Consider the following 18,399-nt stretch of genomic DNA (forward strand, 5'->3'; position numbering starts at 1 on the left):
GACAATATAATGAAGATGAAAGTTGCACACTTCGGTAACACATTCAAAGATGTTGTTTCTCTTCTTTCGGTTTGGTTTTCTTGCAGTCTTCTTTTACTTTTACCATAATGTAATTAAAAAAAAGTCTATACATTTTTATTATCTCACCGGGTGCTTTCATTGTCCCGGACGCTCTCGGACATGTCCGGGTGCTTTTTAGTATGACCGGTATATGTCGTAAAACCTACTTTCATTTTCCAAATGCATTATCTGTGATTTGATCTTTTTGAATAGTGAGTTTTTGGATGGTTTATTCATAATTAGCCGTATCATTTAGCTTTTGATAACATTGTATTTTATTCAATTATCTAATGTCGAAAATTTTACTTTTAGCTGGTTCTTGTCTTACTATTCCAATGAAACTACTTGAGAAGTCAATCGGGTACCAGCTACAATTGACTTGAACCAGTTTCTGGTTAAGATGTCAGCGCTCATGAAAAGTGTAAATTCCCCATATTTTACATAAATTTACATTGATTTAGATACAAAGTCTACTTATGTTTAGCTTCAAACGTTTCATAGAGAACTAATGATAGTTATGATTACATTAAAACGGGTCTGCATTTTTTGTCCATCGATTTTGGATATTGCATCACAATGTTTTGATTACAAATAATGGTGAAATGACTGAATTCAAAAGCAAATCAATTAATCATATAAAAGGTTAAAGAATTCATTATCACTTTACTTTGGAATTTATCAGACTGGGAAAGATAAGGTAAATTTAACAAATGTTGAAAAAATAAGGAATTCAAAATATGTCATTATGAGGAAGGTGAAGCCTTTGAATGCTCCTGAAGAAATACTGATGAAAAATATCTTTGATAATTTTGCCAATTCTGATTTATTATACTTAGAACCTTCCAATATGGTAAATTTTGTAATGATATAAGGTTTTAATTGCCCCAATGCATTATCCTAATTGCCATGGTCTGCCTATGGGCCGAAATGTCTGGCGGTCCTGAGGAATGATTGGTTATCATGGTCTGAAATGTATTTTGGTCCAATTTTCAGGCATAGGTAAACATAATGGTTCTTATAAACTGCAAAAGTCTTAAAAAGATATCTTTTATTTCATTTTGTTTCGCTTCCTTCTGTTTCGATTTGTATCGTTTTATTTATTTTATATTGTTTGGATTCATTTTTTCAGATTGTTTTGTTTCAATTCTTTTTTTTTATCCATTTGTTTTGTTTTGTTTCGTTATCATTTAGCAATTTTTTGGTACCAAAAATAATGGGTAATATTGATTACATAATTTTCGTAAACATCTGGGTGCCATACTGCAAACTGTTATGGCCAACCCAATCTTAGAAAAGCTAAGATTCAATTTGTATTTAGTCATTGAAACTAGCAAAAATTTTCTGAGACTGGTTTGGTTCTCAATCACATTTACAAATTATACGGAAATGAAACTGCCATGATGCTGTTTTTCAGCTCCTGAAAATGAAGGTACAAACCAGATATTGATGCTTTTTCTGGCCATAAGTGCAGAACCAGGTTGATACTACAACCATTAATGCATCCTTCGGGAGCATATAAATGCGTTTTCCATCACCTAATAGCAGTTATTGTATTATTTCTTAAATTTGCATATCATATATTTTTTTCCGTTTGAGGAAGTCTTTTATGGTTTTTTGCATGTAGGTACATATGTAAGATGTACATGTAATACTATTCGAATGAAATCTTATCCTGTGGATTTTTTTTCACATTAATTATTTCCCAAAGGATATTACTTGACTATGAAAAATTTTCCACACCTATCAAACTGTTTCCACTAATTGATTATAATATTACATGTGCTATAAATTACATGTATTTTGAAAAAGTTAGAGGTATTTGTAATTGTAATCAGAGTATTATTAAATAATATCCTGAACATAAAAAATGGAAAAAAAGTAGATGCCTTTGGAGGTCTTGAAACTGTTGATCCCTATGGGTTTAGGCACTTTATGTTGAAGGATCCAATAGACTACTTTTTGGCTTCTAATCTTGTCAGACTCCGTATCCTCTGGATTTTTCCAGACTACAATGTACCTCAATGATCTCAAATGACAAGTGGTGTATATTGTGGTTCCTTTGTTTAAAGTGTTTGCCTGTGGGTTCAGAAGAGTTTTTTTTTAGATTTTTTTAATGCCATTGCTGTGGCCTATTTGTCAGTATTTTTGGTTGTTGAAATTAAAGTTGTTGCATTGAAGTAGTTCTAGAAGTTAACGAAAACTTCTCAAGGTAATCCTTTAATTTCAACATCCAAAAGTACTTACAAGTAGGTGGCACAACAAAGGGCATTAAGGTTGCACCATCATATGCCAATATATTCATGAGTCACTTAGAAGAGGTCTCACTAACCACTTCTACACATTCTCAGCTTTTTTTTCTTTTACTACTTTTGATCAGAATATACACAAATAATGCACTTCAAATGCATAGATTTAGGTTCAGTGTGTTTTTGGTACTACATAGGGGGTGGCCATTTGACCCGGAAGTGGTTAGTGAGACCATCTCAGGTTTTCACCCCTAGCTATACCTTTAAGGTCTATTGATAATATCTTTTTCATTTGGATGCACAGGAGAGAGTTTCCTATGGAATTCATAGCATACATGTACACAAATAAACAAGAAAAATAAAGTAGAACTCTACACCAAACCTACAGACACTCACTCATATCTATGTTATGAATCTGAACATCCCAAATCTTGCAAGCAGGTAGGACCCTTTGGACAATACCTATATAATTTTTATTTCAAAAGCGCAACAACCAAATGAAGAACTAAGACTGTTTATGTGATCAGTTACTGTTTCTGAATAAGAAATAAAACTGAATTCGTTGGATTTTTGACATGCATGAATTGCCTTCTGTCTGATTTTTAGAAAGACTGCTACTTAAATACATATGATATAACTATTGGTGTAATTATTTACGAATTATTGGTTGACACTGCCTGTAGTCTTTTTGGCCAACAATACCTTACAGACTTCATACAGCAATGTAACAACATTCATCTTTACATATCATATGTTATATTGTTATACAACTAGTACACTAAAATATAACCGTATATAGTTTACCTTAATAAGACTAAATCTGAGTCCTAAACCTTAGGGACAATGACTTACCTTAACCAATCCAGTTAAGAATCGTGCAAAATGTGATTCATAGGTTAAAAGCCTACATAGTTTAATTTTTGATATTTTGTTTGAATTGCCATAGTAAACAGAAATTAACATTCAGTTTTACATATAATATGTGTTCTTAGGAGATTAAAATTATATAAAATGCACTGTAAATTTAAAAAAATTCAGGATTATATGAAAAACCACATTACTTTCTGTATACTATGACATTTTGAACAAAATATAAAAAATATGAAGGCTTTCAAACCATGAATCATATTTTGCATGATCCTTAGCTGGAATATTACTTAAAAACTCAGTCCTATTTATGCACCTCTTGTACATGTTTATGTAGGTATATGTATGAAATAACAAAGTTTCTCATTACCAATCTCCTTGTCAACTTTATTTCAGGACAAAACTCCAAGTATGGATTCATTACTATCTACTCCTAAGAAACTACAAAGGAAGAGAACCCAACAGTACTCCATGTGTTTCCTTTATAACACTGGGGAATCTTTGGCCAAACTGACAGGTCTCTCTGTGGCAACATGTAACCCTACATCGGAAAGAAGTCGGCCATCCAGTGCTAAGGAAAAAGAGGAGGAACCACCAGGTATTCCATTTAGATTGAGTCTCTACATGTTAATATTTATTGGAAATACTTTGTATTAAAATGGTTATTTTTTTAAGAAAGAAATATTTGCAATAGTTTGCCAAAAATGTGTATTTTCAGGTTTTTTTGATTATTTTTGCTATCCTTAGCAGTACTTGCAAAACTTACTGTTGACTTCAAGTCACATATAACAAAGATGAATTGAATTTATAATTCAAATAAATAATGCATTTTGCAGTAATTTACTAGTTATTTTTTTATCTATACATGTACAGTGAAATCTGTCAAAACCACTAAGAAATTGTTAGTTGATTTATCATGTTCATTTTAAACAGGTTTTTACTATACATTCAGGTCATACAAAGTCTTATATTAATGAATGTTTGCATTGTAGTTCAACAGAGACCTGATTTTACAACAGTGTCAGAAAAAATGTCATGTAATTACTGTAGTGCTGATTTTGAATCCAGAGAGGATCAGGTATTGGAATCAATTAGAATTTTAGCAATGATTAAGTATCAGTCATTCAAAAAATCAGACAGAAGGTGATTCAAGCATGTCAAAAACTCATCAAACTCATTTTTATTTCTTGTGCAGTTACAGTTACTGATTATATAACCAGTCTTGATTTTTCATTTGGTTGTTGCACATTCGTTATAAAAATTATATATAGTCCATGGGCTGGAAGGGTCCACCGTGCACCTCCCTTTCATCAAATTCATGGTGATTTTTATGTACCTTCATACCTCCCATTAAAGAATCAATTTAACTCCAAAGAATATTCTTAGGTTCTTTTGCACTATGTGCCTATATTTGTACCCAACTGTTTTTTTTTACTTAATTGTTTGAACGTTTAGGTCTTCCTGGTACAGAATGTGTGAACAAACTAAACAGATTCACCACATAGCCCAGTGTCACATCTTTATGATGGTATCAAGAAAGTAGCGGTAATACTTAGAGTTTGGAGAAAAAATTAAAAAAGGATTTACCCCTACCCCACTGAAAAATTGCTTAAATTGACCTTTTTTTCCATGTCAAAACCCCTAGAGTATTATTGCTTCGGTAAAAAATTACTAATTTAGTATTTTCTGTTTAGTGTTGTCACAATTAGTACTTCTGGGGTTCTTTTGATGATTTGTGGTGATTTTTGTATGTCAGAATTTATCAAAAAATGCAAATAATGGGATTTTCAATTTTTCTGTAAAAAGTCCCATAGATTTGACTCTGCAAGTAATTGCTCAACTTAAACATCTCAAATTTGGTGTCATTTGATAGATAATTTAATTTTCTACATAAATAAACCTCAAAAAACTAATTTTCTGTAAAGAACTTTAAAAAAATGTTAAAAATTTTACCCCTATCACTAGAAAACTGGTCTCAGTATCAAGCAGAATATTAATTTACAGCTGTAAAACTCATATTTTAGGCATTCATAGTTAAATTAATGATGTACCCAACATATCTGATCGATGGAAGTGCTTAGATTTTCCTTTTTGGGTGAAAACTATAAAATAAAAAAATGGGAATTTTCAGAATTTCAGAATTTCTTCTATATCACCCAATATTGTCATTTTTTTTCTTCAGAAAACTATAGTTTAAACAAGCTTTTGTTTGTTCCAAAACATTTATATAGTGTGTTAACTTACAAATAAACCCAAGGAATGGATATTTGAACTTTTCAAAGTCAAGTTAGGTGAAAAACTGCTGCCCCTACCCATGAAAAAAGTACCTCAATATGAATAAAATGGTTTTTTTAGCATATAAACAGTGTACAATAGACATGTTGGGTACTATTGTTTTAATTATCAATACATCCAACTTATCTGCTCATTTCAGGTACATATTTTTCTTCAGTTTCTATGTGTCAGTAATGAGTTTTTCATAAAAAGGGGAATTTTAGAATTTCATCTTTTCTTCCATTTCACTGGAATTTGACAATTTTCTTCAAATACCTTAATTCAAACATGCTTTTGTATATTCAAATACAATTATGTAGTGATTTAACTTTCTAATGAGCCTGAGTAATAAATATTTTAACCTTTCCAAGACTAATTAGGTGAACTTTTGCCATTTCTAACCATGAAAAATGTACCTCAACATGAATTCAGATGTTAATTTTTAGCATATATTTGATGTAAAAAAATATGTTGAGTACTAGTGTTTTAATCATTAATATATTCAAGATACCTGCTCATATCTGGCATGTATTTTTCATTTTCAATATGACCATAATGAGTTTTTCATAAAATGGGGAATTTTTGGAATTTCATATTTTCTTTTATTTTACCTGTAATGAACAATTTTTTTTTCAAATACCCTACTTCAAACAAGCTTTTGTATATTAAAATACAACTATATAGTGTCTTAGCTTTCTAATGAGCCTGAGTAATAAATATTTTAACCTTTCCAAGACTAATTAGGTGAAAAATTGCCATTCCTAACCATGAAAAACAAGCATTAGTATATTCAAACACATTTATGTAGCATCTTACCTTTCTAATGAGCCAAGGCAATGCACAATTAAACATATTCTAGGCCATTTGGGCGAAAGAATTGTACCCCCTACCCACTCTAACTGCTGTTTAAAAGGTTTGTGGATTGAAATTTGTATGAATTGAAATGACAAATTTTCCAGAGAAGCCATTACAAGTCTGATTGGCACAGATATAATCTGAGACAGAGGCTAAGGGGAGTTGACTCTGTCAGTGAAGAAAAGTTTGAAGAATTATCAGGTACTTTTTTTTTAAGTTGATATGTTAATTATTTACCTTTTAAAACCATGATTCTTTAAACATTTGCACAAATTTTTATTCTGTTGATGAGAGTGCATCTATAAATAGACATCATAATAAAGTTAAGCATTTAAACCTTAAGTCTAGATCACCTGTGCTTTTGTATTGAAAAGTTAGTATTTAATGAAGTGACTTTTTGTGTTTTACCAGTTTGAAAATTGGTGTAAAGACAGTACTTTACATAAAGATAAGTTTTCTCGATAAAATATAACATGATCAATATGGTTCCTCAACGAATTATCTCCCCTGATGTTTGGTATATACATGTACCTATGCAGAATAGAAATGTTTGTATAAACTGAAAATCATCAGCATGTCTATAAATGACATGAGTGTTCTCATTAAAATACATAGAAAAGTATCTTCGAACAGAAGAGCTCTTTACAAATTTATTTTTCTACATGTAAATTTAAACTTGAAACTGACAAAATATTTACAAATTCAAATTTCTAGTAACACCAATAACTACTTTCTGCAATGTTTTATTACATTAAAAACATAAAGAAACCCATAACATTCTGTTTTTTTGTGGAAATAGACAAACTTCATTGATTTGTTTAAGAATTTGCTGGTACAGATTCAACATTCTGAATGACTTACTAAAAATGTTTCAGGATAATTATTTACTCTAAGTCCATGATGAATTGCTTCCATGTGACCATATGAATTTACCATAAATTTCCATATGCAAGGTCAACATTCTGTATCACTATTGCTGCTTATCTAACAATCTATACTTTGTGTAATTAACAGGTAATATTTCCAGTATCTCAGGTTCTGATTCTGACAGTGATGATGATGATGAAGTTGTTTCTCACATAAAGAGCAAGCCTATTGGTATTGCCACTAGATTTCAGCGGAAAACAGGACAGTTTGGATCAAGAAGTAGCACAGACAGTGAATCGGATGATAACTCCAGTATTGCTGATGAGAGAGCCCGGAAATTCCCAAAAATATTCTTGAAGAATAGTCTTGGTGAACTCATATCTATTTATAGATGTGTTGTCTATCATAAGCAGGTATACTGTTATCAAGAATTTTTGGCAAGCAATTTATGTTTCGTCATTATTTTTTACATTTTTCTTTTGATCACTCTATGGTTATTTACACTTAAACCCTGGAAATACAAAAAAGATTGTATTCATGGAAAACAGAGAAAGTTATGTGCTTTGAATTTAGATCACAGGCAGTTTTGTAGAAGGTAAATTGTACTTTAACTTTCTCTTATAATATATGTTCTTAAATTATCACCAAAATATTTCAGTTTGTTTAAGGGATATCCAGCAAGTTCAAAAAACGTTCACGTAATTATTCTAAAATACAAGTTTTAGGGACTGTTGATATTTTATGCAGGTCCAGCCAGCTACTCACAGTGACTTGATTTCCATGGTAACGGATGTCCCTGGCAACATGAAATGGGCAGTACTCATGTCTAGTGGTGGACACTTTGCTGGAGCTGTATTTGACAAGTATGTACCACTTAGGCTTACTGAATTAGTTGAATAAGAAGGGTATGGAAAATAAAACTTAGTCACCCATTGCTCTAATCACATTCCATTTAACTGTTCAAATTACCTGTTTAGACTTCTTTGGTTTTTTATACCCAGCAGTGAGTGGTGAGGTATTATTTGATACCATTCAATAAGTTATGTGTCTGTCAGTCCGTCTGTCCCCCTGTCTGTCCTTGATAGTTTCCAGATAACTTTAGAAGATATTGAAGAATCTATTTCAAACTTTGTAAAGTTATTGAGTATCATAAAATACAAATCAAGTTAGAGTTACAATTTGTTTGGATTATTACACAAAATTTATGGCCATTTTAAGTTGTTTTTATCCCAAAAATTATTTTTGCAAGATGGCAGGCTATTTTTTAATGTCACATTAGATGCCGTATTTTCGTTAAAGTTCAACATCCAAATAACCTCCTTCATTCACCATCCAAATAAACCTCCATCGTTAACCATCAAGGGATTAAGATGTAAAGAATGTCAAAAGTAAGAAAAAGTCATTTATGATAAACATGAACCAGTAAAATATTCTTTCAATACTTTTTAAATATTTTTTCAGGGAAAAAGTTATTGTACACAAAACATTCCATCGTTACATAGTAAGAGCCAAGCGTGGAACAGCACAGAGTAGCAGAGATAACCAGGGAAATGCCCCTAAATCAGCTGGGGCTGCCTTGAGACGACACAATGAAGCTGCATTAAAGGAGGTAAATATAAACCGAACAAACTGGTCACAAAGGAAGTAAAAAAACCTACAAGATTAGACTAGTCACTTATAAATGAGTATGAGCTAGAGAAGTAGAGACTAGAGGTTACTTGGACACATATGATCACTATTGAAGTCTGGACTTAGGTTCATAAGATCACTTATGTTTTGATAATTGAGAAAACAAACGAAAACTATTCTTAACATAAATCAAAATACCACTTTTTAACATTTCAAAAGAAATATCATAGTTTTTTAATAGAATTCTCAATAAGAAGATATGGTCCTATTACAGGTTACACCTGCCTAATATTAATGTTTTGTCATTGGAAAATATTCTAAAATACAAATTTTTTTCTAAAATGTACATGCATCTACTTTATACTTAATTTTTACTTAGGATGTAAAAGAGCTGTTAATAACATGGGATGAACATTTAAAGTCATGTGACCTGATATTCCTAAGAGCGCCAAGTTTCAACAAGAAGATATTCTTTTCTGGTAAAACACCACCACTGGATAAAAAAGACAAAAGAATCAGGATGATACCATTCCAAACCAAAAGGCCTACATTAAATGAAGCCAGGAGAGTCCATCAAATGTTGGCTTCTATTGAATGCTATGGTAAGCAAACATGAAATGAGTATGGTTTTAAATTGTTCTGAAAAACAAAAACAAATGTCAATAACAAACTTAATGTAACTATGGCAACATCAATGAAAGTATTTATATTTCATAATAGAAAAAATCTCTAGCTTCAAATCTTTGGGAACCACCTTGATGGGCTCGGGGTAGCGTGCTCACATCAAGTGTGGGAGGTTTTAGGTTTGTTCCCTGCCGAGTCATACCAAAGACTTCGAATTTATACTCCATGGTTCTCTGCCAAGCACATGATATTTAAGGGGATAGAGTGAAGACTGGTTGGTTTGGAATCAGAAAAATGTGTATGCGTGGAGTAGCATGCCTACCAACAGGCTGTTTCATATGTGAGCAAGCACAATGAAACCCAGCTTACCATGTCGGACTGGTACAAAGCAGGGATGGGTTCAAATACTTTTAAAAGTAATTAAGTACTTTCAATTACTATGGAATTTTTGTCAAATACACTCCATTGCAATTAGGCTTATTTTTTTAAATGAATTCTTTTTTTTTAAATACTTTCTTAAAATATGATTAAACAAAAGTAACATTTGAATTGCATAAACAAGATGCAGCTGTAGAGTATGTATACAACATTAAAACATTAATATCAAACAATTATACATCAATAGAATTATGTCATCATTTCTACATAAAACTCTAAACAATAAATTTCTAGTACTACATGTAGATTACATATTAACATTTGTCTTGATGTTCATAAGGGTAGAACAATGCTTAAAGTTAGCTTTGTAGAAAAATTAAACTGACCTCTGAAATGGGATGACCAGTCAGTTGACAAATGTGTTCATACTCATATGTACAATAAACTTTTGTCATATGATGACAATTTAGAGTTTAGCCCTGTTCAGCAAGGTTACTTGATTTGATTCTTGAGTAATTAAATGATAGAGTGTTGGAGACTAAAAAATTTTGCAGGTCGTCAATTAAAAAATTATGACTGATGATATAAAGCAAAGGAAGAGTTTTGTATGACACTTGATTTACAATACAAAAATATCTATGATAACTTTCCTCACCTTTCCTACAGTCCGTCAACATTAAAAAATTATAGTAATTAATTTCAACACTAAAATGTAACACACAAATCCATTGCAGTAGGATGTTTTCCTATACTTACATCAGCGTCATCAGTATGTCAGTTATATATTTAGTATGTCCATACTTAAATCACATAAATACTGTATTATGTTTTATTTTCTTTCCAGGAGAAGAATCAGATATTCAGGATTTCGTGCCATTATCCCCCCAGTTGTCATTCTCAGCTGATGCTAACCAGCTGGTTATTGTTCCTGATGAGCCACCATCTCCAAGACGCAAGGTCAATAGAGACAGACTCAGCACTAGTCCAGTGACACGGGAATCTCCAGGAGATGGCAAAAACATTGGGACCGACAGGGTGTCATCTCCAAGACATAGACTGAAGGAAAAGCTTAGTTCACCTCCTTTGGCCAAAGAGACTGTTGGTAAGGTTTTTGAAATATGGAAATATATTAAGAATTTTTACTTTTTCATACTTTTTAAATAAAATTGGACTGCTACCCAGTGGAATGGAATTTATAGTAGTAACCATCTTTTTACAAGAAAAATGATGAAAGGATTTTTGAAGAAAAATGTCAAAAAGTGTAGTTTTCCATATCATGTATATGCTTTGAATTCATGTAGTATTTCCTCAGGTAATATTTTAATCTGATTGCCTGAATACTTATTCTCCCTTACATCATTTTCTTTCAGATCGCCTTATTGAAGGTGACCATATTTCATCCTCTGGTAACTCAACAGCCAGTGATACAGAATTGCAACTGGTAGAAAGTCTAGAAAGCTTGAGAACAGATCACCTTAAAGAATTTGCATGCACCAAAAAACCAAAACGAAAGAAAAACGCAAGAAAGAGACGACCTTCTATCAAACATCAACAGGAACCTGGGACCAATCCTTTGGGTATGTGGTACTATTATTCCATTATACCACAGACTATATGTTTTTATTGTTATCAATTTACTTAAAGTAGGAAAATTAGGAAACAAACATTTGCTGATGGTAGTGTATAAGTTTTCTAAATTTGCAGGTCTTACTGGGTAGTTTTGATCTTACTCTCAAGTTATTAAATTTGGTAGGTAGCTAGTATGTTACATTTATCATAGAGAATCCATATGCTATCAACAATAATGATTTACCATCCTGTCTGTTGCTGTGAGAAGCTGCCACTTTCTTGCACCAAGATAGCTATGCATCACTTGAATTTATTATTGTTTAATGTGTATTTGCAGATGAGGAAAAATACCATTTGAAAAACAGTTTGTATACTGCATGTAAAACAGGTGATAATGAAAGCCTTCTTAATTTACTGGCAGTGTTTAATGTACCTCAGAATGACGAAAATGAAGAGGAAAATCTTGAGGGTCAAGGTCCTGACAATGAAGGCAAAGGTCAGGATGGGTCACTTGACCTTGACAAGAAAAACAAAATTCCTGTATTTCTTAAGCCTTGTGGAAGTGATATTCAATTTGATATAGAAATAGAAGATGATTCTTTGGGCGATGGTTTGGATGTGGATCCTAAACAATTATTCAGTGGGTTTCAAACTGCTGCAGCTGAAGAAAACACACCTGGTCTGACTAAATCTGTTGAACAACAGAGTGTTGGTTTTGGGTTAGGAAATTGCGAAAAACAAGATGGTCAACAACCAGAAACTGTGGCATTAAATGATGAAGCGTCTTTAAAAATAGTTGATGTTGACAAAATCGATTCAGGACCTGGTGACAAATTTATCTCAATGTCAGTAATGGATAGTCTAGAAAAATCAAACTTATCACTGAATACAAAATCAAGTCCTACATCAAGTAGAGAGGGAAGCCGATCTCGTCACTCCTCAGGAAATATGACAAAGGATGCTCTATCACCAATTATTGTGACCTCTGACCTACTTAATGAGACAATAGGAGATAGTGGAATGACCTTACTTATGATAGCAGCTAAAGAAGGACACAAGAAATTGATATCTTTGTTAATGAAAGCTGGGTGTAATCCTGCTCTGAGGTATGGTAGAGGTTAAGAACTATAAACATTTTAATATTGTATTATTATGTGTACATGTAGTTCAATTTTAATGTTTGGCTCAGTAGCCCACAGATTAAATTTTGGTAGCCAGTATGTATAGTTCTTTACAATCACAGTAGAAATTTTAGTGGCCCACACCAAATGTAAGGGGCCATTGGTTGGTGAGCTAGTCCTAATTTCAGACATTACATTTTCTTATTTTATTCAATGGGTATACTTATCCCTTCAGCAGTTAAAACGTCTGATAGGATCCCAGATCTGAGAAAAATTGGGTGTTTCGGTGAGGTTTTGACCCTTTCTCTAAAGCCAGTGCTTTTATGATTTTAGATAATTTATACCATTAATCTTCAGCTTTTTTCAGCTAATTATGTTAAAGAAAAGAAAGATTTATTATCCTTTTGATAATGTTTTACTTTCAGAGATAAATATGGCCAGACAGCTTACCAAATGACCAAGGAGAAGGAAACTAGAAATGAATTTAGAAGATTTATGGCAAAGTTTCCTGACAAATATGATTATGATACTGCCAAGGTAAGATCAGACTTAGTACTATGAACAATTTGTGAAATTTGAGCCGGCCTCCTTTGAAATTTGACACATTTTCCAATCTGAGTTGGAAAGTGTGTAGTTAGGTAATATGTTGCAAAATATCTACACAGTACCTTGTTTAAACAGATACTGCTCTTCAAAAAGAAAAAAACGATCATGAAACACAGAATACTTTTTGGTTGTAGATTGGTTTTTAGTGAGTTGATTGAATACCACAAGATTTTTATTATTTAAATATTGGCCTAACAATGAAATTCTTTGAATTCTTTTTTTCAAATGGTCACTACATTGTATGTTATATTTATGATTTTTATTATTTTTGGCATGAGAGACTTTGGTGGTTAGTGGTTTAGTGTGTGTCTGTCAAAGCTAGACATACACTTCTCACTTAATGCGCCACAGTTTTATGAACAGTTCCCTTAAGAATGCATGGAATTGATTAAAGTTTGCTGAAACAGGTAAATACTTATACATAATGAAATTATTTCTGCATGTGCTAAAAAGGCTACACATTTTTCTTTTGTTATTTTGCTGCTTTATGGGTCTATATGATGTAATTAATTAGTATTCTTTCCAATTTGTCTGGTCTTTGGACATAAATTCACATCGAAAATCCAATATTTTCTATCATGTTTCAGTGTCATTTACAGAATTCTACATTACATTCTATGCAATATATATCACCTAAGAATAGACCTAGGATTGTATGAAAAGTCGTTTATTATTTTCTGTTTACTAAAACATTTTAAATAAAATATTAAAAAAAAAATGTGTAGGCTTTCCAACCATGTATCACATTTTGCATGATTCTTAGCTGGAGTGCTAGTTAAAAATCTCCTTCGTTACTATTGTTTTAGGTTCCAGGTCCATTGACTGAAGAAATGGAAGCAGAGAGAAAGAAAAGAGAAGCTGAGCGAAAAAAGCAACAGAAAAAGGCTAAACAAGAGAGAGATAAAGTCAGTTACATGTACATGTATCTACATGCCTGAATTATTTCTCCTTTCATCTTAAAACTTAACTTTGGAATAAGCATTTTAATATTGGAATCATTTATTTAAGGATCATTTTTAATTTTTGACCTGGGTACAAAAGCAGTAAATGTCAAGTGTAAACTGCCCCAAAGTTGGTTATGCGAGTATAACTTGGTCAAAAATCAAATACTATCATATATCTTATAGTTTAATTAAGATTTGTCAATTCATCGAAGTCATTTTTTTTTAATTATTTGGATTGCAAACTGCAGACTGATAAATATTAATGATGTTAGAGTACATAGTTAGTTTATGGAAAATAAACAATCTTGCCCAGATGAGTAATAAAAAATCAAATTAAATTACAAAATAGGATTATCATTGACACATTGATTGTCCCCAAAATATAGAAATATTTACATGTAGTAATTTTTTATTTTTATTTTTGACAAAAAAGTGATTATAATTTTGAAATATTGAGAAAAAATTAAGAATTGGCATTAATAAAAATTTTGTCTATTGAAAAATAACATAAATTTTCCATATGCATATTGTTTATTGTGCGAAGTGCAATAAACAAAATATGCACATGTAAAATTTATGTTATTTTTCAATAGACAAATTTTTTATTACTGCCAATTCTTATAAATTAATTTTAAAACATATTTTTATCTTTAACATGAGAAAAGTAGCTCTGAATTTAACTGAATAGGGGCGTGTCAATATTTTTTGATCCATTGAGATATAACAAAATTATTTTAACCAAACAGATTACAGTATTCATCTCAAATTAATTTATTTGGTTTTGTTTAAAGAACTAGTTGTGAGTTTATTTATATTGTATTGAAAGATAACCCATGATCATTTTGAATTACATGTAATTGAAAACATTGCAATGATTTTGAAATATATAGTATTCAGTGAACAAAGTTGACTTTATATTATTGTGTAAGACACATTACAATAGTTTCAAAAATGTTTATTGATTGTGAGAAAAATAACTTAATCAATCTTTCAGGGCCTAATTATTCAAAACTATCTACTGGATGAATGTTTGTTTAGTGGATAACTTTTGTCCTGGGAATAAATCTTTTGAACAACTAGGTCCAGCTAGGTTAACTCTGTGGTTTTCTTTTGTTCAGGAGAAGAAAGCTGAAGAAGCCAAGCTGAGGGCTGAAGAACAGGAGAAGAAAAGATATTTAGCATTATCTGACAGAGAAAAAGTGAGAATTCTTGTTGATTAAATTGTATCTATATAGATTTCTGTCTAAACCGAATCTACTTTGTGTACAAATTGTTTGGATTATTCAGGTTTAAAATAATTAAACAAATATAAAGATACTTTAGACAAGTGTATGCTTTAAACAGGTGATTGTTTTTATTCAGGATTCAAGCTAGACAGGTTTCACTGTAAAAAAATTGTTATCAGAATAAATGAATTACACAAGTGCAGGGATTTAAATATATTTAATTCCATACCACAATTACTTTAGTTCTCACATAATTACCTTATCAAAATTCTATAATAAAGAAACTTTACTGTCCTTGTGACTATTTTCCCCTTTTACACTTGATTAAAATGTTGATGTTACAGAGACATCAATAGCAAAAAAAAGTTGAGAAAAAAATTAAATAACAATGCAGGTTAGGCTTTTTTATACTACTTTAGAACTGTTGTTATGATGGAATTCTATCTTGATTATTTATAAACTCAACATTGCATTTACATCGTTGATGGATTCATCTCCTGAAAAAACTTTACAGAATCAAACAACATTGTTAAAGATTCAGTATTGAATTACGTGCATTGTTTATATTACAGAGGGCTTTGGCAGCAGAAAAGCGGTTACAACAACAAAAAGTAACAGAGGGAGTTACTATAGTTCTCAGGTAGGTAATACACTTAAATGGAGAAGGGCAATCTGTGCCTTTAATCACTAGCCCTATGCCTAAATATAGCAAAACCTGTTTTTGACCAATGAAAAATGCTTTATATTTGTAAAGAAAATGTGAAGCTTATGATTTGGGTCAGTAGCTGAAAAAATATTAGGCATAGAATTTTTTTTAAACTATAAGTTACTGATTTTTTATAAATACATTGATATTTTGTAACTATTCCTTGAAATTTTAAATACCAAAGAAGTCTGAACTGGTAACTAAATCATAATAAGTGTTATCATAAAATCATAATCATCAGTAGTCTATAAATCAATATTTACCCAATTTAGATATTTTGGTATTTTGAAATAAGAACTGATAATATATAGATAGCAGTGTTTTATTGAATGTTTCCAGTGTAATAATTTTTGATAATTCACATGGTGAAATAAATTCGGTAATTTTGCTTTCAGACTTTCTCCCACCAAAACGTCACAACTTTATATCAATCCACCAATCACAGGATTTAAAATTCATGTTGAAAATATTGATAAACTATGAAGAAAATCTATCAGATATATAGGATAATCAGTTGGTGTTTATTGTGAATAACCAAAATATGATCACTCATGCCACAAACGCTTGAGGAGTTAACTTGTGTGCAGAACAAGATCCGCTTACCCCTTAAATCTAGGCATTCTTCAGCACTCGTGATAATATTTTGGTTTATTCACTCTTTCCAATGTAATGTGTAGTTATGTAACCAGTACATTTGCTTATTTGTTTGTTTCATTTTCTATTTCAGTCGCTGTTTCCAATGTGCTAAAGATATAACAGGAAAAGTTCCATTTGAATATTGTGACTATAAATTCTGTTCTCCAAAGTGTTTGAAAGACCACAGACAGAAAGCTACCAACAGCTGATTACTGTTAATCATTATTATATTTTATAAACAAATCTTAAAGTATAACTGTGTTCCCCCTAACCATACAGACTCACTGCTAAAGAGGAAATTACCATTAGTATCCTCTGGTTATCACTCTTTTATGACATTATTTTTTAGCATATGTTGAAAGTGAAAGCAATTGTATCAGTAGGTAAAAAATATATTCATAATTCTTTCCATGTTCAACTACATGTAAAAGTGATATATATTACACCTGGAATATTTTGCTTCTTTTATTTTCAGCATCACTGTATTTAGATTTAAGACAAGCTTCACATCGCATTGTTCTATGTATGTGGCAAAGTCAAGAAGTATGATAACTAAAAAAAAATGAAATTCAAAGTGCACTAATGGAAACCCAGATTATTTCTTTATTTATAGATTTAAATGTATGTGTCATATTCTAGATAAATGCTGGGCATTATTATATTTAACTGTTAAGATATTTTAAGAATAAAATTGTAATAGACATCTGAGTGATCTTTTTCATTGATTGATTGACACCAAAATATACCATTCTATCTGAGTATCTAACTACAGGTTTATACAAGAATCAGGATAATTAAAAAAAAGAATGAATTTTTTTGTCAGCTTTCTCAACTACATTAAACCTTACATAATGTCATTTTTTTTAATTAAATACCAAAAAGAGTTTTGTGACTTTGTTTTCAAATAAATATTGAGTTAAGCCATAGGTGATAAGTCTCCCACTTTTAACAAGAGCATGCTGTAAAAAAACTTTCAATGATCACAAATTTGCGTGCCCATGTCAAAGTGGGAGATTTAGTCACAATCGTCAGTTTCTCCCTTTTTATTTTAACATTCAGGTTAAAATCATAATTTTATTTTATAACTTCATTTCTTATAAAAACCAACTTGAACTCAAACCTGCGATAATCACCATTTATTTACTATCATCGTAATATAGGAAAACATTGTGTGCCATCTTTCAGGGAATAGAATGTCATGCAATATTGTCACAGTGAAATTGGGTTTAAGTTAAAAAAAGATCTGATGCTGAATATGAAACATGTTAAGGAAACAAAAACACCGCAAACCTCCCGCTTTAGATTTTTTTAAAATTTAACACTTATGGTTTAACTAATGAATGAGAAAAAAAACAGATTAGTTGATCTCTGTTGAAAAGTATGTCCCATCATTTTTTATGCCCCTGCAACTAAAAGTTGGGGGCATAATGTTTTATCCTCATCAATGTTGTTTGATGTAATTTTATAGGAAGGTTGGGGTATCATGTGTAGATGTGCATGAAGGAATATAATTACTGTTGGTTAATGCCAAAGGGAGATAATCCAACATGTGTTTTACATTTAAGCTCAGTTGAAGCAGGGGGGTATTTTCTTTGTGATTTTGCTCAAAGTATTTCTAGTTTCACCTTAAATGTATTCCCCTGTTGAACCAAGATTGGTAGGACCTTTGCAAGAAGTCAAAAGTATAGTTAACTAGTTTTTTAATGAAATATTTATTTCCTTTGCCTTCGACTTTTTTTAAATTCTAAAATCACTAAAAATGTATGTGCATGAAAGAAAATCACATTTTAC

General features: G+C 31.2%; 1 protein-coding gene across 4 annotated transcripts; it reads left to right on the top strand.

Annotated features, from left to right (window-relative positions):
• The first annotated feature begins 420 nt into the window (after window positions 1-420).
• LOC148603562 (tRNA endonuclease ANKZF1-like) lies at window positions 421-17,309 on the top strand. 4 transcript variants are annotated; one of them, XM_088552251.1, is made up of 16 exons: window positions 421-481; window positions 3,570-3,771; window positions 4,166-4,251; window positions 6,407-6,503; window positions 7,317-7,582; window positions 7,917-8,032; window positions 8,631-8,778; window positions 9,178-9,400; window positions 10,645-10,902; window positions 11,171-11,377; window positions 11,707-12,475; window positions 12,916-13,027; window positions 13,903-14,001; window positions 15,159-15,239; window positions 15,839-15,906; window positions 16,700-17,309. In XM_088552251.1, the coding sequence occupies exons 1-16, from the start codon at window positions 461-463 to the stop codon at window positions 16,815-16,817; spliced, it is 2,871 nt and encodes a 956-aa protein (XP_088408377.1). In that variant the 5' UTR covers window positions 421-460; the 3' UTR covers window positions 16,818-17,309. The 4 variants fall into 4 exon arrangements, with proteins under 4 accessions (XP_088408377.1, XP_088408379.1, XP_088408380.1 ...); XM_088552253.1 differs by having other exon boundaries at window positions 442-757; XM_088552254.1 differs by lacking the exon at window positions 421-481 and adding an exon at window positions 927-1,059 and having other exon boundaries at window positions 16,700-16,957.
• The last annotated feature ends 1,090 nt before the right edge of the window (window positions 17,310-18,399 follow it).

The sequence above is a fragment of the Perna viridis genome, chromosome 11 (genome assembly GCF_037379345.1).
Source record: "Perna viridis isolate PV_CMFRI_1.1 ecotype Kerala chromosome 11, ASM3737934v1, whole genome shotgun sequence".
NCBI classification, from domain to species: domain Eukaryota; kingdom Metazoa; phylum Mollusca; class Bivalvia; order Mytilida; family Mytilidae; genus Perna; species Perna viridis.

Bases quoted from the DNA above. Each gene is read 5' to 3' on its own strand.
- LOC148603562 (XM_088552251.1), top strand. From the start codon at position 461: ATGTCAGCGCTCATGAAAAGT. The intron at 482-3,569 runs GTAAATTCCCCA...ACTTTATTTCAG, and splicing joins TGTCAGCGCTCATGAAAAGT to GACAAAACTCCAAGTATGGA. The intron at 13,028-13,902 runs GTAAGATCAGAC...CTATTGTTTTAG, and splicing joins ATGATTATGATACTGCCAAG to GTTCCAGGTCCATTGACTGA.